The sequence below is a fragment of the Marmota monax genome, unplaced genomic scaffold (genome assembly GCF_021218885.2).
Source record: "Marmota monax isolate L192 unplaced genomic scaffold, Marmota_monax_Labrador192_F-V1.1 WCK01_AAM20220418_F8-fsc00036, whole genome shotgun sequence".
Lineage (NCBI taxonomy): Eukaryota > Metazoa > Chordata > Mammalia > Rodentia > Sciuridae > Marmota > Marmota monax.
In genome coordinates, this window is record NW_026694491.1 from 16,081,028 (window position 1) to 16,107,843 (window position 26,816).

The following is a 26,816-nucleotide window of genomic DNA, read 5'->3' on the forward strand; positions in this document are numbered from 1 at the left end:
AAATTGCCCAGACTGACCTGGGATGTGGGATCCTACAGCTTCAACCTCTAAAGCACTTTGGGATTATAGATGTGTACCACAGTGCAAAAGAGGAACTACATTTTCTTTGTGAGCATATTCCTAGCTTCTAATTCAATGACTGTCATTCTGGAGGCACTCAGGATATGTTGGATGAATCAATAGATTCTTATTTCCAACATGTGAATGTGCTCATTTCTGTAAATAAAAGACATCATGGGTATTGACTGAACTTCATAGCAGCTCATTCTTTATCAGAACTCTGTGTAAAAACCAGTGATGTTTGAAATAATGGTTACAAGAATTAAGGATTTTAGATTAGCAGGAAGTTTTCTTGTTAAAAGCTAAACCAAAATCAACTCGCAATAAATTAGAGAACAGATGTGCAAAATAACTGTGGGAGAAGATGGCTCTGAAACTAGTGGATATGAAGTATACTTTGCCTGACCTTATTAACACAAAAACTGAGCAGAACATGTAAAAACTATGCATAAAGAGGAGACGTGAGACTCAGAAAACTCTGCAAAAGATTTACAGAAATAAGCTGAGTGCAGTGCCTCCCATGTGTAATTCCAACTACTTGGAAGTCTGAGGCAGGAGGATCTCAGTTCCACACCAGCCTGGGCAAATTAATAGGACCCTGTCAAGATCAGTGCTTCCCCAGCATGTGTAAGGCTGAGGGTGTGATCTCCAGAACTGGAGGACAAGGAGAAGACTTATAGAGGCAAATAACAAGAACACTTATTCTAGCACTTTCCAAGGAAGAAGAAGTTTTCCCCAGGGGTTTCATAGCATCAGAATGTCTTAGACACATGATATTATAAATTGATATGTCTGGTACTCCTGGTTTGATGCACCTATAAATAAGTGGTTTTTACACACTGGTACATATGATCATCAAACAACCTTGTGATTCCTACATAGAATCACCTAGGATTTGAGTCTCTATAGTACCTGTGACAATATAATGAGGGGAATTCTAAGAAAACACAGGTACATAGGGCACTTTCTCAGCCTTACTGTGTTTTTATTTATATAAGTAGATCTCTTATGGACTGATCCCCCAAGCAACTAAGTGCCAAGCATCTCAACCAATCCAACTTATTCCTGGAGACCACTTACAGAAACTTATTGAATACCACTGAATGGTACAGGGTGAACCTTCGTGTTATATACAAGTTATAATTTTAACTAATAATCACATGATTATTAATTCCATAAAAACTGAAATGGAAAATGCTTCATCTTATGCTGGCTGTTTTTTAAACGGACCCAAATGTATATTTAACTCTGGATTCTCCATAAAATTATTTCTGACTTCCCTTTTACCATCCTGTAGACATCCGGGTCATTATATAGTAATTTGTTTGCCTAAATCCATGTCTGGCATTTTGACAAGGCAGACTTAGCTAAATTTCTTGAATCTAGTATGTCTTGGCCAAAACTCAAGAATGGATAATTTAATGCTAAAATATATTCAAGAATTTACGTGCACAAATGCATATCTGGTTGATGAAATCATTATGCATGCTTAATTTGCCCTAATTTCAAATAATCTCTAATTTTTACCTTAAAAAAATTTTCTCCATAAAGGCTAGATGTATATTCTTATCAGATTTATTTGTCTTATAGGGATAGTTAATATCACAATAATGCTACAAATTAGATATGAAAATTACTAAAGGACAATTTCAACAATATGTTTTTGAGAACAAATGTCACTGTCAGCCACTTACAATTCAAGTGGAATTTAAGGGACAACTGATATTTCAAGAACTATGAAATATATTAATATTTCTAATAATTCAGAATATAAGTATATGCTTTATTTCTTATTAATAAATGGAACTACTAGAATTTGCTTTGTTGAATTACTGCTTGGCTGGTTGTCTACTTAAGTAATGTATTCATTAAATTCTTACCAATTCTGAAAAAAAGATTTTCTTTCAATAAGTTTGTAATAAAAAAAAAGTATTCACAGGGTTTGGTGAGAGGAAGGGAAAGAGAACACAAGACTTGACGCTAAAGTTTATGAGGATATATGCCAAATCTAGTCCACATCAGCATGTATACAACTGTCAATGTCTCTGGGAGAAAATTTCGCTATTCGTAGTCTTTGTGTATAGTGTTTTCAAAGTCACATATGATGAGAAAAGCTGCTGAGTCAGTCAACATGGAGAATCAGCTAAGTGATCAGGGATAGTAATACAAACTAGGAAAGGAGTGAATCACATGAGTAAAATGGACAGGAGTTGACAAATATGGACAGTGTGTGGAAATGGAATTAACAAATTTAAACTTTATTGACTTATGTTCATTAGATTATTCATTAATCAACTCATTAATTGAGTCATTAGATTATCAATATGTACTCAGTTTAACTCATTAGTTTATATTTTTATTAATCAACATGCACAGAGCTTAAATCCCTGTGCCTAGCATTGTGCCTAAGTACTGGGGATAAAACGGTACCTAAGCATCATTGTTCTTAAAGAGACCACAGTATAACTAAGGGGAAAAACATATAAAAAATTCAAATATGATCCAGATTAAGTAGAGTCAAGTACTAGTTGCTTGGTGAGACTCAGAATGAGTACCTATCTTACAACTCTAAGAATTCAAGAAGTATCCAGAAATTTCCCTCATCTTAAGTTGAGAAAGGATTAGCTTAGAAAAAGGGTGGGGAGTGGAGCAAGAGGTCAGAAAGGGAGAGAAAGGGGGAGAATATTACAGACAAAACAAATTATATATTCAGAGGCCTTCAAGAGAATAAGAGTAGGCACATTTGGGGAAATTCCAAAGAAAGAGAACCTTCAGCTAAAAAATAGATATATCATAGAACATTCACAACAAAAACTTGGAATCACACAAATTTAGAAAAAGTAGAATCCAGATAATTGGGAATAACTACTTAAGAATATAATGAGGGTGGGGGGAGGAGGGACCCAACTCACATTAGCAAAATTTTCATACACACACACACACACACAAACCCAAATAAATCAACTTCAAATATGCAAGACTTTTGTGAACAAAATTATATATTTTTTACCTTTATTTTATTTATTTATTTTTATGTGGTGCTAAGGATCGAACCCAGAGCCTCATATGTGGTAGGTGAGCACTCTACCACTGAGCCACAACCCCAGCCCCCCAAATTATAACATTTTAAACAAGGAAATTTGTAAACTGTAAGAAATGTACAAATAAATGTATCAGGAAGGGAAAACTTAAAGAGTATAAAACAATATTAATTCACCTCTCTATATTATAGAAAGTTGTTTCAACCAATCAAAACCCCAACTAGACATTTAATGCAATTTTAAAGTCTCTAATCAAAGATAAAACACACAATAATAATCAAGAATTATAGGAAACAAATTACAGTAATGGGAAACTTACAACAAATTTACTAGAGGTTACAGCAAATAAAACAATTTGTTCTTGGCATAGGTTACCAATAAGTTAGAATAGAGTCCAAAGAATAATACTCTATATACCTAAGAATTTATTCTAGGTGATAAATAACTGTTCAGCAAAGTATGATGGAAGTATTGGTTCTTGTGGGGAAAAAAAATTATACCTTAACACAAATATAATAGATCCTCGTGAATTAGTGACCAAAACAGAAAGTAAGAGAAATTCTAAAAATATCCCCCCAATATATAATTGTTTAACATTAGGCTAAAATAATCTTCATAGAGACAAAAAATATTGAGGCTTTAAATATAAGGACAAAGATATTTTTCTATATATAAAGTTATGTATAATAAAGGTTATAAAAAAGCGAAAATAGATGTAAAATTTAGAAGAAAAATATAAGCAAAACAGATGTCTGTGTATATACATAAACAGAGAATTATCCTTTCAACAATGCAAATAAATAAGAAAAAAAGTCCACCCAAAAGAAAACTAGGAAAGAAATATAAACAGTTAATTTCCAAGAAAATTACAAAGAGCCAATAAACATGAAATTAGTTAACTCAACTTGGGAAATGAAAAATGAAGCAACACAGTTTTGAAATCATCTCATTGGGTATTCATTAAGGCTGTCAATGTCAAATCTCCAATATAAACAACTTAATATTAATCAGAAGGGGAATGAGTGTACAAATTGTGACACATCTACACACATAAGTCAGTATTGATCAATATATGAGGGGAAAAACTAAGAAGTGTGTACCTATAACGAAATGTATAAATGCTTACCAATAACATGTAAGACATATACTAGTAGGAGAGAAAAGGATACACGGAATTCAATAATAGGATCTCCAATATTTTACTCTATGTCCTCCATTACTATTTGAATGGTTCACAAGATGATATTCCTGTATTAATTGTGTAATGAACATTATCAAACAAATAAAAATGAAAGTCCTATAGTAAGTGCTAGCCTTGTTCATGTCATATGAACACTCTAGTACCTGCAATTATCCCCACCTCATTGTGGGAAGAAGTAAAGGGCCAGTTGAGTTGCTCACCCAACGCACTAGCTGACCTCAATCAATGGAGTCACAACAAAAACCTTTCAGTCCCTTCACTTCAGGTCAAACACACCAAGCACATCTGGGTACACCTGGGAGATCACAGGAATTCTCTACTCTGGAAGGGCCATCTGATTGCTTGGCATCCCCCAGACACCTCCCACTCCCTTGGCACCTCCCTACCCCCCATGGAACTTGGCAGGAAAGCCCATTCCAAACTGTAGGCCTCTGGCCAACTGTGACTTCTCCTTACCTTTCCTTAAGTTCTTACTTCTCATGGACCAATCTCTGTTTTGAACTCTAGGCCAGGTAGTCCCACCAATTGAATTCTTCAATCTATGACCCTCCCAACCTCTCAAAAATTTTCACAATTTGTCCCTGAATGTACAAATAAATCTCTCATACCCTCAGTAGGATTGGATCTATGATAACAACTTGACACACTACCTTTCTCACTTCCCACTAAATTACCTCTCCCTAAGACAGACTTCTGAGCATCATGAGATATAAACCACTGAAATATGTATAAAAATGTTAACTTCTATTATTTATTTATTTAATTGGTACTGGGTATTGAACCTGGGGGCACTTAATCACTGAATCACATCCCCAAGCCCTTTTTATTCTTCTTCTTATTATTTTATTTAGAGACAGGGTCTCGCTGAGTTCCTTAGGCACTCTCTAAGTTGCTGAGGCTGGCTTTGAACTTGCAATCCTCCTGCCCCAGCCTTCTGAGTCACTGGGATTATAGGCATATGCCACCATGCCCAGGCTTTTTTGCCTGCCTCTTTTTTTCTGCCTTCCCATTAAAAACTAATATCTCAATTAAACCCATCAGGGAGGCATGATTGGTTAAATTGTGCACTCTCCCCTCAGGAAATAAAAAAAAAAAAAAAGATATGCTTATGTCCTAATCCCCATGACATTAGGATGCAACCTTACTTGGAAACAGAGTTATTACAGTTGTAATTAGTTACATGGATGAGCCACTATGCCAGCAGGATGAGCATCCTGTAAGAAGATGGCAACGTGAAGACAAGAGACACAAAGAAGGAAAACAATGTGATAACACAGGCAGAAACTGAAGTTATGCAGCTGCACACCAAGCAATGCCCAAAATCTCAGCAAACCACTAGAAAGGGCAGTGAAGGATTCCGCTAAGGACTTCAGAAGAGGATGGTCCTGCCGACAACTTTTTAAACTTCTTGCATTCTGATTTGGGAGACAATAATTATCTATAGTTTTAAGCCACCCAATTTGGGACACTTTGTTATGACCATCTCAACAAAACTAATACAGAATCCAACCCTAACACAAAGTTCTTGCTTCAGAAACCAAAAGAAAATGGTACAGTAGATATCTGATTCAAGAAGGTTCTTTACAAGAATTGTTTAGTGACTGATCAAAATATATAATTTAAAGAAGGTAGTTCTCTAATATCCATTACCAGGATCTTTTCTACTCTAGTGTGGATTCCATAACTCATTTAAGAAATCAACAATTATAGTTAGAAGTCCTCTCTGTATGAGGGACACAAAAAAGAAAAAAAAATGCCACTATTACAAGCAGAATACTAATGAAAAAGATTACAGTACTTCAACATTAAACATAGCATTGCTGCTAACTTTCACTGGATATTCTTTACTATGTTCGAGAAATATTTATTCACTCCTAGTTTATTTATTTATAAGACATGCTTTCTAAGCAGTTCCTGACTGAATGCCTTCCTGGCATATCTAGAGATGATCATATTTTTTTTTATCTTCTGACTTTTTAAATTAAGTGTATAATAATCAGATTGCCGTATCAAACATCCCACCATAAACTGTAGCCAAAATCCCATCTGACAGTGGTGTTTTAATCTTTAATACATTGCTGCATCTACCATATTAATTGAAGACATGTCTGCATTTGTATTTGTAAGTGTCGCCAGCCTGTTATGGGTTCTGTTTCCTTCTTTCTTGTTGAATTTTCTTTTGGGTTTGTTGTCCTTTTGCTTATGTGTGTATGAAATTTAGTCAATATTTTGCCTTTGGTTCACTCTAGCTTCATAAAAACAAATGAAAGGTGTAATTAGTGCAGGAATTATCACTTCACTAAAGATTTGACAGAAGTCACTTCCCAAACACCTTAACTTTGTTTGTTGATGAAAAAACTCTTTGACAGTTTTCAGATTTATCCAAGGATTTTGATTGAGATTGCCCGTCTCCTCTGGGGTCCATATTGATCACTTACATTTTCCCAAAAAAGCACGTATATTACATGTTTTTCATATATATATTACTGTTTTTTTAAGCTTACACGTATCTACTTGTAACCCCTTTCTCATTATAAATATTGTGTAAGATTTTTTATTCTGTGGCTGAACTTTCAGAGGACAAGTTCTCATATTTATGCATTATTTCCCTCTGTGTCTCCAAATTCAAAGCCATTAATACTTTCATTTTTACTTCCCTTAAATTTATAGGGTTATTTTTGTTCTAGTTTTCTAGCATCTCATACTGGATATTTATTTAGATTCTTACAACACAGAACAAAAAGGAAAACTAATGGTAGCTACATTTCCATTATCTACAGAAATGATCGCTACATTATGTAAGATAATCAACAATTGATTATACAGCATAAAATTTATTATCCACATTCTGAAATATAATGCCCAGTGAAATATTCAATGTTCAATTGAACTACCTGTTTAAGTATCATTTGGAACAGGCTGACTGAGAAAAATCCATAACAGCAATAAAAGAACATCAAGTATTTTTTTAGCAGGAAAATCAATTATCTTTCAGACAGTGGTGAGTGGTACAGTTAAAAGGTCGAAAGTCAACTATGTATTTACAAAATTTGACAGTGTAAATCATCGAGCAATGGCTCATCTGCTTTGTCTCTAAAAACTTATTATGCTTGAAAAGAAAAACCAACATCAGAACACAGATCCATTAAAACTGGTCTTAATGTCTTCTGTAAAGTATTAAATTGTAATAAATTTGAAAATGTAAATAAGCTGTGTAAAAAATGCATGATATTTAGTGCTATTAAGAGCATAATTAAGGATTAATTTATTGATACTAAGAAGTTAATCCTGGAGCACATTACCACTAAGCAGTGTTTTGGTTTTCATTTGTTTGTTTTTGTTTTGTTTTTGAGACAAACAAACCAAAAGACAAAATTGTATATTTTTTATGTTCTTGTTAAGTTTCTGAGAGTCTCACTAAGTTTGACAGGCTGACCTCAAACTTTCAATTTTCCTGCCTCAGCCTTCTAAATTGCCAAAATTATAGGTGTACACCACTGCAACTGGCAATAATTGTTTTAAATTAAACATGACATGATATTGTCTAGAAGCATAGGTTAAAAGGATATCAAAATGTTACAATTAATGGGTACAGAAAATTAAAAATGCTTTCTGGCTGAGTGAGGTGGTGCATGCCTATAATCCCAGCAGCTAAAATGTCTGAGGTAGGAGGAACACAAATTCAAAGCCAGTCTTAGTAAATTAGTAAGACTGTCTCAAATAGAAAGGGCTGGGAATGTGTCTAAGTGGTTAAGCACCCTTGGGTTCAATTCCTGTCCCTGGTACCCCCCACCCCCCAAAAAAAGCTTTCTAGAAACAGGTGTGGTGGCACATGCCTGTAATCCTAGCAATTTGGGAGGCTGAAGCAGGCGGATCTCAAGTTTAAGGCCAGCCTCAGTGTATTAAGCAGGGCCCTTAGCAATTTCATAAGATTCTCTTTCAAATTAAAAAATAAAAAGGACTAGGGATATCGCTCAGTGGTTAAGTGTCCCTGAGTTCAAACCCTGGTAACAAAAGAAAACAAAAAAATTTTTTTCTGTAGCACTTTCTTCTTCAAAACAGCTCTTAATGCAGTTGTGAATTCCATTGACAATCTAGTTGATTAAACTCAGTAACTATTATAAAAATTTAATATGTAGTATTATAGTAGATTGAAAGTCAAATATTTTCTTTCTACATTTAAAAGTCATTTGAAGTAAACACACACACACACACACACACACACACTTTTTTCTAATTGGAACATACATCATGAAGAGTTTGGATATTTTGTTTTGTTGTCTTCTGTTTTGTTTTTGTGATACCAGGGATTAAACACAGGGACACTCTACCACCAAGTTTCATTTCCAGCCCTTTTTACTAATTTTTAAATTTTCAGACAGGATCTCACTAAGTTGTTCATGCTATCCTCAAACTTATGGTCCTCCTCAAGTATCTGAGCAAAGGGACTTACAGTCATGTGCCACTGTGCCTTGCTTATTGAAGTTTCTGCCCGTTTGAGCAGAAATACAAGTTTTGCATGGGTACAGAATCAGAGCATCTTAGGTTTAAACAATGGTCCCTATACACACTATTTGTGTGACCTTATACAAAGTAACTCTGAACCTTGGCTTCCTCATTCCGTAGGCTTCATTAGAAGGCAAACTGGGATACCATGGAAAGAATTAAGAAGAGTATTGGGCACAATACTCTAGTATTAACTAGTATTAACACAACTAGTTAATGCCATTAAAGCAATTGCCATGCAGGCCACAGAAAGTGCACACTTATAATTTCAGTGACTTGGAAGGCTGAGGCAGGAGGATCACAAGTTGGAGGCCAGCCTAGGCAACTATGCAAGACTCCAGATAAAAAATAAAGAGCACTAGAAATGTAGCTCAGTTGCAAATGACCCCTGGGCTCAATTACTAGAACCAAGTAAATAAATAAATTGCTATCAAAGTAACAAAAAATTAAAATTATTCCAATATTATATAAATAGGGATTACAATCCTTTGTATGCACCTCTCAGATATAATCTGATATAATCTGATATAATTTCTAACAACAACAAAAAACTTTCCTCAAAGTATTATCATCCTGTAAAAGATTATGAAATTTCCACACTGCTTGTTTTCCAAATCACCTATATTTTCCTTCCTCCTCACCTAAAATGTTCAGATATACTTAATAAGAAGTGCTAATGATATCTTTAAAATAGAAACATAAAAACAAAATATAGGAATCAATCCGAGGATCATCTCTGACCTAGAATTCCCCTGTCTGGCCAGTCATGGGGTGCCTCACTTTAGTGATCATACTGCTTTAAAGTGAAATGATGACACATGCCTTCAGATTATTTTTCCCATAAAGATTTCTTATAATATAAAACTTTTACAATAATTTTCAAAGCAAATAGGCTTATGAATACTAAATATGTTCCAAAATTCTAGGTTACTGATCAAAATTAAGATATAACAGAAACTAGGATTCCAAAAAGCTTCTAAATTTCATTAAGAAATATAAGTATTTTGTACCAGTTACTAAAAGTATGTTTATCAGTTTCAAGCTGCTTTCACAAAACATCTTTAGGAGACATAAGTGTAAATGATCATAAGAAAAGTAAGTAATGTTTCGTATAGCCACAAAGGAGAATTATCAGGTTAAGTTTACTAGAATGACTGAGCAATGCAAATTCATTTTAGGAATTGAAACAGAACATAGAATAATTTCTGTTCATCAAATTATGTAATGGAAATAGCATGTACATCTTAAAAGCAAAACTGTTAATTTGTTTAATAATTTCTAAACTGTCTACCAATATAAACAAAAAAGAAAAAAATTGTTCCAAGGAACATATAATACCAAACTTATTAATATTGGAAGTTATAGAAGATTTATCTTTGTTCATTTTATTAATATTTGATTTAAAAATCATGGAATCATACATACATTGGAAGATAAAAACTGAGTATCAGAATTCTGTCAACCATATAGGTTACATAACTCAATACTTCTGAATTACTGCTAACAGTTTTTCAGGGAAATTTAAGCCTCTTCTATTTAAGCTGACAATTATGTGTGACTTAGAAACCTATTATATTGGAAAAAATATATTAGAACTCTATGTGGCACTAATGACACATTCCATTGACTACAATTAAGGGGGTAAACTTGATCATGTTAGTAACTATTTCTTCATCAAGTATTTTTCAGTAGGGATTGGGTAACAGTATCCATATGCTTTCATAGTTTATATAGAGATCCATGAGGCTGTCAGATGAAGATTTTAAGTTACATATGAAGTGGGATTATCTAATGGAATAAATTTATGATTATAGTAAAGAAGAAATATGGATGAACCAGGCATGGTGGTAAATGTCTGTAATCCCAGAGACTTGGGGGGCTGAGGCAAGAGGAACACAAGTTCAATTCCAACCTGGAGAACTTAACAAGACGTTGTCTCAAAACATAAATAGATAGATAGATAGATAGATAAAGGAGGGTTGGAGAAGTAGATGAGTGGGATGGTTCTTTCCTAGCATGTAGTAGGCCTTTGGTTTAATTCCTAGCACGAGAGAAAGAAAGAAACCTATTATATTGGAAAAAATATATTAGAACTATATGTGGCCCTAATGACACATTCCATTGACTACAATTAAGGGGGTAAAATTGATCATGTTAGTAACTATTTCTTCATGAAGAAAGAAAGAAAGAAAGAATCTGAATAAACAGAAATCCTTTTCCTTTAACCTCCTACACAATAGGTACCACCCACAGGTAGGTAATTTTTTAACCAGTGGTTGTTGGGGCTGAGGATGTCAGAGCACTAACCATTCATGTACCAAACTCTGGGTTCCATCCCCAGCATTCCCAATTTATTTTATTTTATTTTATTTTTAAGTTAACCTGTGACTATGGATAAGAGAGAGAAAACCAAGTTCAATAAAAAGGTGTTGATTTTCACCTTTCTTTTTTTTTCCCCTGAAAGTGTATGGAGAATAGATATCAGAAAACTGATACTCAATATTGCAAAGCATGAGACACTTTGATATTACTTTAAGATTAAAAAAAAAAAAACTGTTCCTGTATAAAGATGTGTGTAAGTGTAGTAAACTGATATGGGCCTTTGTCATGGTATAATAGTTATTAATCAACACATGAGTGTCTGTACGCAGGAGCCTAATTTGATATTTTCATTCGAATACTTCAGGAAAGAGGATGGTAATAAATCTGGTGATGCATGAAACACAGCTGAGTGGGTGGAAGGGATGATGCAAAATGGAAAGAGTTTGCTCTGTGTGAAGGAATTTCAGGTAACAAAGGAAAAATTAAACAGTGTGAAATAAAGAACAAAGCACACCTGCTAACTTAATTCACACAATCAGCCCCCTCGGCTGAGATCCCACCATCTGAGAGTAGAAATTTAAAGACAGGGTAAATGTATGAACAGAAAATGAAATGAACCATTCCTTCTGCCTTCCCTCAAATAACTAGAACTTTTCCTATTTGGACTTTATTTATTTTTTTTTAATTTCAGTACTTTTAGAGTTAACCAGTATGAAAGATTAGGTAGCCAGAGTATAAATACATATCAAAAATTAAAGTTTACAAATTTTTGATACTGTCAATATTATGTTGAGTTCATTAAACACAAGTGGGTAGACATCTGTTCTGCCCATACCAACTCTGAAAAGCTCTCAAAGGAGGATTCTCTCAGTCCCTCCCACACTGCCCAGTGTTTCATGCAAGAGAACATTCAGGACCCCAGGAGAGCTTTTTGCAGGATTAATACAGACCCCAAAACAAACAAAAAAGTTATCTTCTCTTCCAAGACTAAGAAGAATCAGGAGGTAACACAAATAAAGGTGCAGGAGCCCCTTCTCATCCCTACAGACAGAGCAGCACAGAGAATGGAACAAAGCAGAACAAAACCAGAGCCACAAAATTGGGGCAAATCCCCAGAACATAATCAAGCACTGGGACTTAACCGTGCCTGCATCTAGACAACCCCAAGAATTCCCAGTTATGGGAGTTCATAAATTCTCTTTTGTGTCTAAGCAAGTTTAAGCTAGATTTCTATTACAAACAAACAAAATGTTCTCATAAAGATAAGAGGCCAAACAAGGACTTGAGTTTAGTTTGGATTTACCAGCTCAAACTTCTTAATAGCTCCTAGGACTTTCAGTCAAACAACAACAACAACAACAAAATTAATCATAGGGATGTTTCTAATTCAATGTGCAGATATTCTAAATTACCCCATTATCCAAATCTTGCTGATAATCATCAGTACCTTCAAAGACCAAAAAGAAAAAAAAAAATGAAGAGGATGAGGATGAGGAAGAGGAAAAAGAACCACCATTATCACTACCATGTTCTTTTTCATTAACTCTCTGGCTAAGCAAACATTCTATATATACTTTGACATGAGCAATTTCTTAATGATGAAGAAAGCCATCATTATTAATAACCTGTGACTGTGGATTAAGAGAGAGAAAACCAAGTTCAATAAGAAGGTGTTTACTTTCACCTTGCTTTTTTTTTTTTTGTATAAGTATCAAACACAAAGACTTATTTTATGAGCCCTAATACCCATCTCAGTATTAAGGGAACAAACTCTGTGAAAAACTACAAGCGTTTAAACCAACTCTTAGGTTATCATATGGTATACTACTTCAAAAAACCTCAGCCATAATACATCAATACTCATGAATATAGATGATGTGGCTCCCAACCAAGAAATCACAAATACTATCCACCTATGAGTCTCAGAGGCATGATTAATGAAAAGACTATTTCAGAAAAACAGCTATCACCATCTCTGTTTCCAGCAGTTAAATCAATAGTCCCTCTCACCACAGGTTTCAAAAATGAACCCAATCAGAGAAAGCGAGTCATACTCACAAATTATAAAGCATGTCAGCCATGTTGCTGCGGTAGTACAAAGCATTTCTATAGGCGCTTTCAGCTTCAGAAATTTTGCTCTGACTCTTCAGAACATTTCCAAGGTTACCCCATGCTGGCAAGAAGAAAAAGAAGCGTTCAGGCTAAGCGTCAATCCAATTACACATAACATAATATCAGGCCATCAGGAAGTACCATGGGGAGACAAAAACCTGCATAAAACATTTTAAGAAGTAAAATTTATTTCCCTTATACTCTAACATTTCACCAAGCCAGGAGATTAAATGTAATCAAAGCTTAAAAATAATTAAAGCAATTATTAGGTCTCAAAGCTGATATACATATACAGTTCATCATAAGGCCAAGAACAATGTTATCTTAAGATCACCTACAAAGACTTCATGCTCTTTCAAGTTTCCATAGGGGTCTTCATGGTCTGAAAGTACTGTATACTTATTGGGCTAGAAACTGTAAGAAATCATCTTAAAATAAACAAAGATTTCATTCTAGTATGAAAAAACTGATAAATGCCATAAAAGATCTGAAGATGAAAAGCAAAAGTATCTAAACAAGATCAAAGTTAGAAAGATACTCAATAGGCATCAGAACGTATCAGTAAAACATTACCCTTCTTAAAACAGTGAAGTATATATGGTCTGTTCAGATATAATGTTTCTTTATACCCTTCCAACAAATGAGTTCACTATAGGGAAAAATCTTTCCCCACACGTAATCATGTTGAAAATCATTTGTTTTCTGTGTGCCCTTAATTTTCTCCCCATCTAATTATAGTTTTTCAATACTAAAAGTCATTTCTCCCCTCAAGGAGATGGGTATTGATCCTTGAAAATAAACTCTTCCCCCATTGGAAAGATGAAGACAAGAAGAAAGATTTATATGTATCAAAATTTATTTGATACACTATGCCTGAATAACGAAAGGGTATCACTTTTTAATGCATTTAAAAAGTGTAGAATCTTTTAGGATCAGAATTGCATGCATGCCTATAATTTAATACAACAGCACTATGGTTCACTCTGGAAAATGGGTTCATAGTGACTCATTGCCTTCGTGATGGGAATTAAATTAGTCAATATACAGTAAGATGTTTCAGACAATGCCTGAACAATGGTAAATGATAAATATTTGCTATTATCATTAATGTTATAATGATTGATGCTCTGCAATTTAAAATTATAGAGCACTGATGATAGAAATAATACTAAATGTAATGTGATTTTTGTCATTATGTCTTTATATTATCTGCAGAGAATAAGAATCTTTCGTATTTGGTAAGTTATGCTTCTGATGGAAAACAAGAAAGGCACTGAACTGAGCATTATCCAACATCGAACAATGTCACATACTATGCCACACTTGATATATGTCATCTCACGAGGCTTTCTACAGAGTCCTGTACATAAAGCTAATGCCTGTCCTGTGGGTGAGGAAGCAGACTCAGAGGCACTGAATAATTTGCCAAGTTGATCCTGAGATATTACAGCAGAAATTCCAACCCAAGGCTCACTATTTCCAAATTTACTCTACGCTACATCTGACATTCTTATATCATGATTTGTCTTTTATTGCAAACTGACATTCACACATTAGGGATGAGGCCTTGAAATGATGAATCCATAGAAAATCATATACTCAAATGGAAAGGTAAATCCACACATGGAGGATTGCAAGTTTAAGGACAGTCTCACCAACTTATCAAGGCCTTCAGCACTTAGCAAGACCCTTTCTCAAAACTAAAAAATAAAAAATGAGTTGGAGATGTAACTCAGTATTAAAGCACCTCTGGATTCCATCCACAATCAATCTCTCTCTCTCTCTCTCTCTCTCTCTCTCTCTCTCTCACACACACACACACACACACACACGTAAACCAATTTAAAATATTGTCCAGTTGAACTACTAAATGCATAAAAGGAAGTTAAAATATGGCAAACACAATAGTAAAATGTTATGATTATCTTCAAACTTAACAGGTGTAACACTACATGGATTTTATATATACTAGCTTTCCCCCAACAAATTAATGAAGCATGGCTCTATGGAAACTTCTGATACCTAGGTGAGTTTCCAATCCACTTCATCCCTCCACAAAGTTCTGCTTTGATTGTGGGATTAGTAAATGAAAATTGATTTGCATTGAAATTACTCCAGAGAAATTCATCCAAATATTAATTTAAGCAAAAAGAAAACATTATATTAATACCACCCCACCCAAACCACAGACTTAAAATACAGATGCAGGAAAAATATAGCAATGATTTGCTTTGAATATTTTAGGTCATATGTCCACAGGAGCAAATTGATCTATTCAATATCTGTATCTTAATTAATCTTAAGTAATGCTCTTGGCAGTAGTCAACATGAATACAGCTATATTTAGATATGTCCACTCCTTTGGTTGTATTCATTTATTCATTCGCAAATGTAATCATTAAATAATACTTGTTAATACATTTTTGGGGGGCCAGAAACTTTATTAGAGGTTGTGCATATAATATTGAAACCAAATAATCAAGCTGTTACCTACTTGGAGCCTATGATAAAAGAAAGAGGAGTGGAGGGGGTTGAAGAAGATAGGATGTGTACAATAAGATGAATGAATGAACTTCTGGGAGTGGTAAGAATTATAAATAATAAAACAAAGTTAAGTGATAAGGCTAATTTAGATATGAATATCACCTGACCAAAGTCAAAATCCTGCACCTGGACACATATGAGACCTCAGGATTCTCCACGGTGTAATGTTCATGTTCTCATTCTCTCTTGTTCTCTATCTCTCTCTCTCCCTCTCTCTCCCCCCCTCTCCTCCATTGCTCCCTTTCATCTGTTGTGTATGTGTGTGTGTGTGTGTGTGTGCAAGAAACAATTCTGCTGATTTATTTTACTTCCGGAGCTTTTGCTTTACGCATTGATAGGATGACAAGATTTCATCATGTTCAAATCAAAATCAAAATTCCTTCTCAAAATCTCTTCTCCCATAGGTAACTTTTCCCCAGTGTTGTGTTTATCAAAACACATTTTAAAATCATTAAAGAGTTGCCAAACTTAAAACTAAAACTGTCTCATGATTTTTTTTTGTTTTTGGAGGGAAAATTTCTGTTAGCATTTCCAGACTTACAAATATAAATGTGATTGATATTTTTCATCAATGCTACCAATACATGCCAACATAAAGTAGAGCTCACTTATAAATGCATAAAGCTATCCCAGAGAATATGACCAGAAATAAAAAATACTATTAACGGTCATCTAAATAACAATTATTTTCATGGACACTATTCATTTTTTGTATTCCAATGATAAAATAAAATATCACACTTGAACTGAAAAACCATCTCAATTCCAGCTAATTTTAACATATTTTATATATTAAATGTTAAAGTATAAAACATAAAACATGTACCATAATTGCCTATGTGATGTTTCTACTTCTAAATAATTCACCTGCCAATTACTCAGTGTGCCTTTTTCACATCGTGTCAATTTTTAAATCTAACTAGACTCATTATTTGAAAATATCCAAGCCAAACCGCTAAGATACAGAGAAATATTCCAAGTTTCATAGACGGGACAATTTTACACTATGAAAACATTGGTTTTATATAAATTAATATATAAATTTTATGTAATATTTTAGCATTGTTTATTAAGGGACTTGAAGAATGTATCCTAACCATATACAAAAGAGAAAAATACAACTGGATTTTAGTGCTGTTTTCACCAAATACAAAGGTAAATTCCAGATACTCACAAAGTTAAACGTGAAAAGGTAAAGCTAAGAGAAGACTATGTAGGGGAATATCTTCGTGGAATAGAAAAAGACTCCTTAAGAGGACTCTAAGCAAAACTCAAAAGGTAAAAAAATGATGAATTTGAAGACTTCAAAATGAAGTGCTCCTATAACTTTGCCACTTCAAAGTTAAAAACACACAATTCACTCAGAGAATGTACTTCAAATATTTAAAAAGAGAAAGCACTCTATTTAGAAAGTAAAAGGTATTCCTACAAGTAACAAGAAACAGGTAAGAAATCCACTAGGAAGAAAATGAGCAAAAAGAATAAACTAGAAACTACAAAAAAAGGAAACCAGATAAGCACCAAGCGTTTAAACTAACATAATAGTACAAAATTTCTTATTAACCCAGCAAAATGCAAAGTACAGTAGCAAGACATCTTTTATACACAGCTTGGCAAAAAATGACTAGGTGAAGCCAAGAACTGTAGGAGAATCAACCAGAGCACTGTGGTTGGCAGTGTGACTTGGAACAGCCTGTCCCTTATGCCACCTGGAACCTCCACTTTTATATGCCATCCAAGAGTACTCAGTCAAATCACAAAACTAAATCAAAGATAAGCTGGGATCAGCAATTTCCCACTCAGAATTCTCACCTATGAGAACATGTAAGACAGTGTTTACTTCAGGTGTCTTCGTGTTGGCTGACAGTAAGAAATAATCAGTGTGTCCATCCTTGGGAGTACAATGTGCGTTCTACTTCATGAATTGTTATGAGAATCAACATACAGCATGTAAATACTGTAACATGACTGCATGTAAAAGCCTACTAGCAAAAATCTAATGTATTGTGACATAATTACATTTATAATTATTATTAAAAATTAACACCCTAAATATCAGTGCATATTTTGTTAAGTGTACATTGTAAATCCAAGAATACAAATCCAAATGCATTAGAACAGTTGCCTATGATGCAAAGGTAAAATGAAGTTAGATACAGACATACAAGAGAGATGAATAAAAGAGAAAACTTGGCAGGGATCACCCTAAAAATTGACCATGAACCAAGAATATAATTAATCTAACCCCTTACCTGGGATCTAGGGGGGAAAAGTGGGGAAGGAAAGGGGGAGGAGGGGGAGGAAACGAGAGGTAGAAATGGAAAATTAAAGTCATACTTCACATTCTTTTAAAATAGAGATGGAATTATACTATATCCTACTTAAGAAATAAAGAGCTTTAACATCAAACTTTTTCTTATACCAAGACAATTCAAAACAGATGTACAGGATTATTTTCAAATTTCCACTTTCATATTTATACACTGGACCTCACCTGAACATAAAGACTTGCATTTTCATTAATATTTATTATGTTATATCTTTTGCACTTAAGTCCATACATTTTATCGATGTGATAATTCCATGCAATGGATTTTCAGAGGTGTAGTTTTATTGGAATAAAATGCTTAAAATTCTTCCCCCTCAAATTGTGATAAAGCCTAAAATGGTTATCAGTGTTTTAAAAGTCTATATTTTAATAAAGTATGGATGAATACCATACAGTTTCCGAATACTCAGAGTTCACATCTACTTCTTATTATACAAGTGAATTTTATAAGAAACTGTGCTAATTTAGAGAGGCAACTACACAATCTTATGGACCTTCTTTGCCACAGTATGATAACTGAGTAGAGTATGGTGACACAAACTTCTAATCCTAGCTACTAAATCAAAGCCAGCCTCAGCAATTGAGCAAATCCCTAAGCAACTTAGTGAGACCATGCCTCAAAATAAAAAATAAAATATGGCTCAGTGGTTAAGCATCCCTGGGTTGAATACCCAGTACTTGAAAAAACAAACAAAAACAAACGAACAAACAAAAAAAACACACTGTGATAATTGAAGTGAACAAATAAAGAAGAAAAGGAAAAGGGAGAAGAATAAAATTTTATAATAAAGTAATAATAGTAGTGCTTATATTTACTTAAAGATTGCTATATATTTGAAAGTGATCTAAACTTATTTAGCCTAATAAAAACATCTGAGGTATATTAATATCCCATTTACTGAGGAGAAAACTGAAGATTAGCTCACCAGGTAACAGTTAATGAAAAAGGGGATCCAGATTTGTTCTCAGGTATCTGAAGGTAGAGGTAGAGCCACCTTACCTTCCTAATATTTAGTCTGAACTCAAAATAGAATAATATAGTACTCAGTATGTTTCCATATGTAATTTAGGAACCAAAGTACAATATGAGACAAAACAAAAGTATTCAAATGAGTCATCCTTTCAGAGCTGCTAGGAGAAAATAAAACCTAACCACAACAAAATAAGCTATCTGGTGCCCATATTCAAAATATATTTTCCAGGCCGGAGAAAAGTTTATATCAAAAATATGCTGTTTTACATTTCTTTGAGATTATAATTTTAAAGGTCACATTTTTCCTGTTAACACAATGGAAACAGAACATACTCAACCTATGGTCAACAAACGGCTATTGCTCAGAGGTGTCCAACATGCTAGGTAGGGACTTAAGACACAGATAAAATGATTTTGGTGCTGTGAGGATGTGGGAGAGACAGAACAAGCATTGTTTAATAAATTTAAGACTTCCTTCCTAAGCTAAACATCCACAAGAAAAGTAAGGGAAGGCAAAAAGGCACTTCTACACATAACTAAATAAATCCTAGCAAATGTACTCTGATTTAAAAAAAACGAAACAAAACAAAACACTCTTCTATTAAGAAAACCAGGAAGTGAAGTAGGACTCACTCTTACACCTCAAGAACCCTTCACACAGATATTCAACAACATCTAAAAGGTATCCACTTAAGAAGAAACTTGACCTTAATTCACAATGAAAGCTCCTCTTGTACTTTAGTCCACAATCTGCCACGGTCTATTTTATGTTCTTTGAAAAGTAGAGAAACAATTAAATATTCACATCCTGTAAAACTTGTTCCAAAGAGAAAATCAAATATGCAGTCCCTCTGGAAATGCTAAGTGATCTGTGTCAATAAGTACTTCCAATGTTTTCCACAGTCCTCATCCAAAGACACGAAACTTTTTAAGTTTATAGACTAAAATCAAACTTCTATGAAGTAACTATTGCAATTTCACAGCAAAAAAAAAAAAATCAATATGTGGAAATCTGGCCTACATTTCAAGGGATTTTTATATTTAAAATTTGAAGAAATTATGGCATATACCATTTATTATAAAAATAACAATTTTCTCATGATTTGCCATATAGTACTGCTCTGTGAAAAATCAGATAAAAACATATTGCTTAATATTAATATTTCATTTTTAGCTACTTACTATTCAGGTCTACATGAGTAAACATGCCTCTTGGGGCTATCAGATATGCATATTCATTTCAATAGTAAAATAAATAAATACCAAAATATGTAAAGACTCTTAGACTCTTGCTTTTAGCTATAATTTATCTTAGAATGTTAATCTTTTATCTTTAATCCTGCTATCAAATTCTTAACTAGTATGTAAAGATCTGCCAAAACTGAAGTATTTAATTGCATAAATAAGAAGATAAATCCTAAAGTTCACTTTCCCCAACTGTGAGTTACTTATAAAGAATCAGAATGCTATTTCCAAAAAGGGTAAAAATTCGCATTTTGCCAGGAACCTGTGTCAGGCATGCTGCAAAAGATATTAAATAACTAATTTATTTGTGCCTAATATATCTAGTAAGAATTACTTCTATTCCAATTAAAGACCAATTTTAGGTTAAATTTTGTATATATACAGTCTTTATGAAATTTTATAGCAGTACCTTACCACCCCCTTAGTACTAGAGGAGGAACGATGCCTCAGAGAAGCAAAGTGAGACTCAAAAAACATTTAAACAAGCTGAAAGACAGGCTTGTGTCTCTCTAACGTCCTTGGTTTCAAGCACTATGGAGTACATGTTCCACCAATGGTCTTGCCAAAACTATAATTCAAATAAATTAATTTTAATATAAAGGTTAATTGTGCTAAATTTTCCAGTCTCAATGGAGAAGGATAAAGGAAAGCAAAGGAAACTGGTTGCAGTGTGCAAGCCTATAATCCCCGTGGCTTGGGAGGCTGAGACAAGAGGATGGAGAGTACAAAGCCAGCCTCAGCAAAAGCAAGGTGCTAAGCAACTCAGTGAGACCCTGTCTCTAAATAAAATACAAAAAAAATAGGGCTGGAGATGTGGCTTAGTGGTTGAGTGGCCCCAAATTCAATCCCTAGTGACCCCCCTAAAAAAAAACAGTAAGGGGGAAAAGAGCCACTTCACTGCATGGAATTTATGATGAACATAACAGAGACAGAGAGATAATCTCTGTGTTTAATCAGAATGCTTTTTTACTCAATCTATTAATAAAAACTCTGATGGGAGTGGTCAACATGTATAGCCTAGGCTTTATTCTAATTATCTGATAATCACTTCATATTATTCCAGGGAAATAGGAGCCCTTCTAAGCCTACAGGAATTTGTTTTCCCTAAAGCAATTATACCTTGGATTATCACAAAAAAGAATATCATGTTAAATAGGTAAATAAGAGTTCTAGTTGAAAAAAATAAGTGTAAGAAGTAGCTATGATTTAAAAATCAGGTATCGTTGATACCAGAACACATATTCTATAATCGTATATGTAATTCTAATTTAACATGTTACAATATGAAGTTATTCTCTTGTTTTGCTATCTTTGATTACTTCAAATGGACCTGAAATTAAATTTATTCCTAGTGAAGAAGACAGCATTAAAATTCAAAAGATAAAATAGAGTATTTCAATAACAACACTGTTCATCTTGACAACATGATTACTTACTAAAACATCTACATGCATATCGTGATGTTCACATATATAATCTATGTCTTTGCTTTAATATGTCTAGGGGGACTTCCTCAGCAACCCATCTACAAAGTCTGCTATATTTCTAACTTTGACTATGAATCACCTCTACACCCACAGCCAGGTCTGCTACCAGTATCACTTAGAGTAACTGATACACGATTTGGCCTGTATCTGCCTTCATTCATTGACGTTTCATCTATGTACAATTTTTCCCTGGGCCTGTCCATCAAAACATATCTGCTCTATCCCTATGAGCAATGTGCTCTCTGTAAAGTTTTTGATGAAGTAGCCCTAGTAATATATATAGTTAATATAACTCCCTTTTTAAATATAATGACTGGCCAAGGGGCAAGAATTTGGGAGCACCAAGACTGAGGATCACCTCAACTCATGCCCTGTTTTTTTTTTTTTTTTTTTTTGCTTTTTGTTTTGCTAATCACCCATTAAAAAAAGTAGTTAAAAAAACATTTGGTGAATGTATACAATTCCATAAATATTGATCCTATTTTATAATATCCATACCAATACAGGAAAGGCCTTTTAGAAATTCCTTATACATGGCTGATCTCACAATCCATGAAAGTCATTCACCTAGTACCTACAAATTGATGGTAAATTCTAAAGAGTATTTGAGTTTTCTCTGATTGAGTTCATATTAGAAACAAAATTATTTCAAAGGAGCCCTTACAGTTTGCTTCTATGATAATGGGAATCATTTGAGTTTGGTTCAGATCTAAAAGATGAAGAACCTATAGAAAGGCCATGAGTTCCAGGATAATTGTATTATGATTTCTAAACTACTCCAGAGAGAAAAAGGGACATCCGATTTATCCCAAATTTCCATTAGTTCTTTTATAATCCAATGTCCCATAGATTACTTTATCTCACAGTGGATCCTGCCATTACTTGGGCGAGTCCCTGCCACCTAGGCCCCAGGTTAGTTTTCTACCATGTGTCACTAAAGAAACTTTGATGCAGAAACATTAGATAAAAGGTCCAAAACCTGAGTTTAGTACTGGTCTTGCCACCACCTAGATTTGGGTATACTCAAGTAAAATTTGGGTATACTGAATCATTATATATTGCTATATTCATTAGCAATATATATATAATCATTGCTATATTCATTAGCAATAGTAAAAGCAATAATTTGGTAAATATATAATGTGGGCCAAATCCTGGGCTAAATATACTACCTATACTAAATACCATCTTGTAGGATAGTATATACTACCTATACTATCCCACAAGATGGTATTTATATACTCACTACATCAACGATCAACCTCAGGTTCAGAGAGTTTGTGATGATATAGTATGAGGAAAATAACAGATATTACTAATGAAGTATTACCCTTTTGTTTTTCAGTAAGCATCCTGATTCCGCTCATTTCTCATCTGTCAAATGGATGTAATGATGCTTGCTTAAACTACACTCCATGTTCACTGGGATTAAATTAGATAATAGACCTCTAACACTGAGAAGTCCACTACTATATAAAAGATATATCTCATGAATAGATTATTATACATAAAAAGCATAATCAGTGAGATATACAATTTTATAATGTACCACATCTATTCAGTATTTTTGGACATGTTACTGAGAATTACATTGTCAACTTAAACCCATGCCAACAAAACCATAAACTAAAGCAATATTAAATGTAATCTAGAAACCAATTTTAAAACTGAAAATAAACCTAATTTTTTAAAGGTCTGCTTCTAATACACAAGTATAGTGCATCTTAGTACTACACCCTGTGTTAATTTTCATATACTGATTTTTGGCAGTAACTGTGAACAACTCAGGAGCTACTGTTAAACAGTGCAAAAGTAGAGCTGATTCTAGAGAAAAGGGGATTATAAAAGAAATAACAAGCAGAAATCTATATTTCAAGAATTAAATATGTATGTTAAGGAGAAAAATACAGGTTTGGATTAGAATAATATTTATAAATAACTATATTATGAGATTTCTAAAAAAATGTCAAATATCTTTACTGTAAGCATAAATTTTGGGCAACGATTATTTTAAAGGTTGCCTTCTGTACTTTGAGCTATTAACAATTGAAAAAAGGGAGGTTAATTTTCTTTGGCTTCTTTGCTGATAAAGGATCAGCGTTTTAAAAATTCTTGAAAGACACAACAGAAAATACTTGAAAATAAGGCATTTTTACATGAATTGAAAGTGTAATATTAAAATGAGGAAGGATGTTACCTACTAAACAGTCTTAAATAAACAACTCAGGAATTTCTGCTTCCAGGCAGCAAAAGAAATCTAGTATATAGATGACTAAGTAAGATAAATAGGAAACACTCAGGAAATGTGTCAATATAAGAGCGGTCAATGTGCCAAAATTATATTATTACATCACGGCTCACTCTTCTGTAGCTGCAGTCTTAACTAGATTGAATCCTAACAGGGAATATCCAAAGGCCATAAAAGAATCTTTTTTCCCTCACCAAAAACATCGACTGGATACATATTTCTATTAATTAATTAACATTACTAGTTACTAAATATAACTGTGTGATCATATATTCCATCCATTGAGCCTTAAATAATGTTGTTATTCAGAAAATTTACAAGTCAAGATGACTAAAATCCATGAGAAGCCACATTTTCCTACCAAATAATCAGAACTGGGATTAGAATATATTTCATTAAGCTTTTCCTTTCAACTCGAAACCTCAAAAATAAATTTATACTCCAAGCTCAAGTTCAGAATGAGCTGAGAATGAGAAACAGCCACACCAAAGTATGACAGTCCTCTGACCAAAGCACTACACAGCCTTCTTATGCTGGAGCTGTATCACAGAAAGCAGAGGTATAGCACTTGAACTGGTTCAGTGACTGCATCAACTGCCTTCGATGTATCTCAAAATCATAGTCCTAAAGAGTAACAACAAGAGATTTTTAAGTCCTGTATTGTTCCTTCCAAATAATAGCATTTCAAGAGCAAAAGTATTCTTAAATATATCACTGATTGGCAATAAGAAAAATGCAGAATACATGGGTTTGTACAAAATCAGTAATTAATATGCTAATGTTTTCATTATACAAGCCTAGAAACTCATTTCTACTTTAAATTTATTTTCAATATATACATAAATATGGACAATCTATTCAATCTCAGCCACTAAAGTGAACGTGACTTGAAGTCTTCCTTAGAAAATATTCAGATGATTCCAAAACCGATGAAGTATTTGCAATACTGAAAACTACTAAAGCTTATTTGTAAAGCTCAAGGAGATTAAGTCAATGGATAAAGCAGAAAACATCTTGCCCTTATAGTCTTTGTTGGTGGTCTCATGATCTACACGTTTGAGCAATTCACTCTTATCCCAAGGAAGGAAAAGTAGTGCCAGAAAAAAAAAATTTAAATCATCTCTTCTTATTACACAAACTTTAACTTCCAATATACAGTGCCCCCAATATCATAATAAAGTAAATTTCCTCTTCATTCTATGCAACTTACAAAGAAATGTCTTCAGTTTACATCTCACTTACTTGTTGCTGTCAAAACCTGATTCTCAGGTGACTTTCTGATTAACTAACTAACCCAGTTCTTTCTCCCTACACTTAAATTTTCTAGACAGAAATTGTTCAAAGGTTGAATGTATCTTCTTATGGATTAGAAATTACGTGTCCTTGCAAAACTCCTTTGTTAATGCAGGAATGTTTGGAGGTGAAAAGATAAGGTTGTAAATTAACTGTAACCTAATGAGTCCCTCCAAATTTGAATGGACTAAGTGGGTGATAACTCCAAGCAGGTAGAGTATGCTCACTGATGGTGTGCCTCTGGATTTATATTTTGTTCCTGGTGCCTCTTCTCTCTTCTCCAGGCCCAGAGCAAGGGACTCAGGAGACCATGGACCATGGATTATGCCTCCAGAACTATGAACTTAAAATAAATTTTTCTTCCTCTAAGTTGTTTGGTCAGGCATGTTGGACAGCAATGAAATACTATCACACATAAATATAATGCTTCTAAAAAGATAATAATGCTGATATTTTAATATAATATCCAATGTTGTTTTGCACAAAGGTACTAAATTATTCTATTTAAAATGGCTGAATGAATGTTCAGAGTGGCAGATAATAGTAATGGAAATTAGATTCCTTACAAATAAGCCTATCATATAGCCATGCTCTCAAGAAGGTGTGCGTGTGTATGTTCAAGTGCATGTGTTTCTCTATTATTTCATCAAATCTGCATATGGTTTACTTACTTGGAAAATAGTATTATTCCTTAATATAAAAATTTTTGTATGTTTGATCATTATTTAATTTTTAGTAATCACGAACATTCATGTTCCTGTTAGAACCCCTTGAATGTTAACGTTCATAGTTTTAAAATTATACAAAAGTTTAGAACTGATATACAAAACTAGAAAGCTGTCTATATGCATAAGGATAAAAATTCTCTTAACAGAATTAAACATAAACATGCCTCCACATCCAACCTATTTCAACCAGAATATCTCAGTTCCTCAATAATCCCTCAATATTTATCTGTAATTTTCTTTTAAATCCACGATCACAATAGATTTGTGTGTGTGTGTGTGTGTGTGAGAGAGAGAGAGAGAGAGAGAGAGAGAGAGAGAGAGAGAAGCAGGAATGGGGGTGGGCTGAAACAAAATAAAGTTATCTTGGAAACCGGCTCTGTGACATTATCTGTCATTTTACATTACAACAAGAAATGAACATATTTTACCCTTCTGTGCTTTATAGGAGTCCAATACTTGTAATTTCCTTTTGCATACACTAGTACTCATATTCGTACATCTTTGCTTGCTGTAGCAGCTTTGTTTTGTTTTACTGGAAGATTAAAATTTCAAAAGAGCTGCTATGATCCACAACAAACAACTCCATTCTCAAATACTACTCCTAACACAGCTACCCATTCCTTAATACAAGCCAGGTTTGATGTCCAGAGAATAGATCCTTCCACAGAAACTACAAAAATGGTACACAGAAAAATATTTCACTCTTTTTGAACAAAAGCATTAATTA

At 33.7% G+C, this 26,816-nt stretch overlaps 1 protein-coding gene across 1 annotated transcript in view; it reads right to left on the reverse strand.

The window, feature by feature from the left end:
• The window catches only part of Tmtc2 (transmembrane O-mannosyltransferase targeting cadherins 2), a 227,531-nt gene that overhangs the window by 151,021 nt on the left and 49,694 nt on the right, over nt 1-26,816 (reverse strand). The window contains exon 3 of the mRNA XM_058571325.1: nt 13,189-13,303. Coding sequence (XP_058427308.1) covers nt 13,189-13,303 — 115 coding nt within the window. The remainder of the gene's footprint in view (nt 1-13,188; nt 13,304-26,816) is intronic.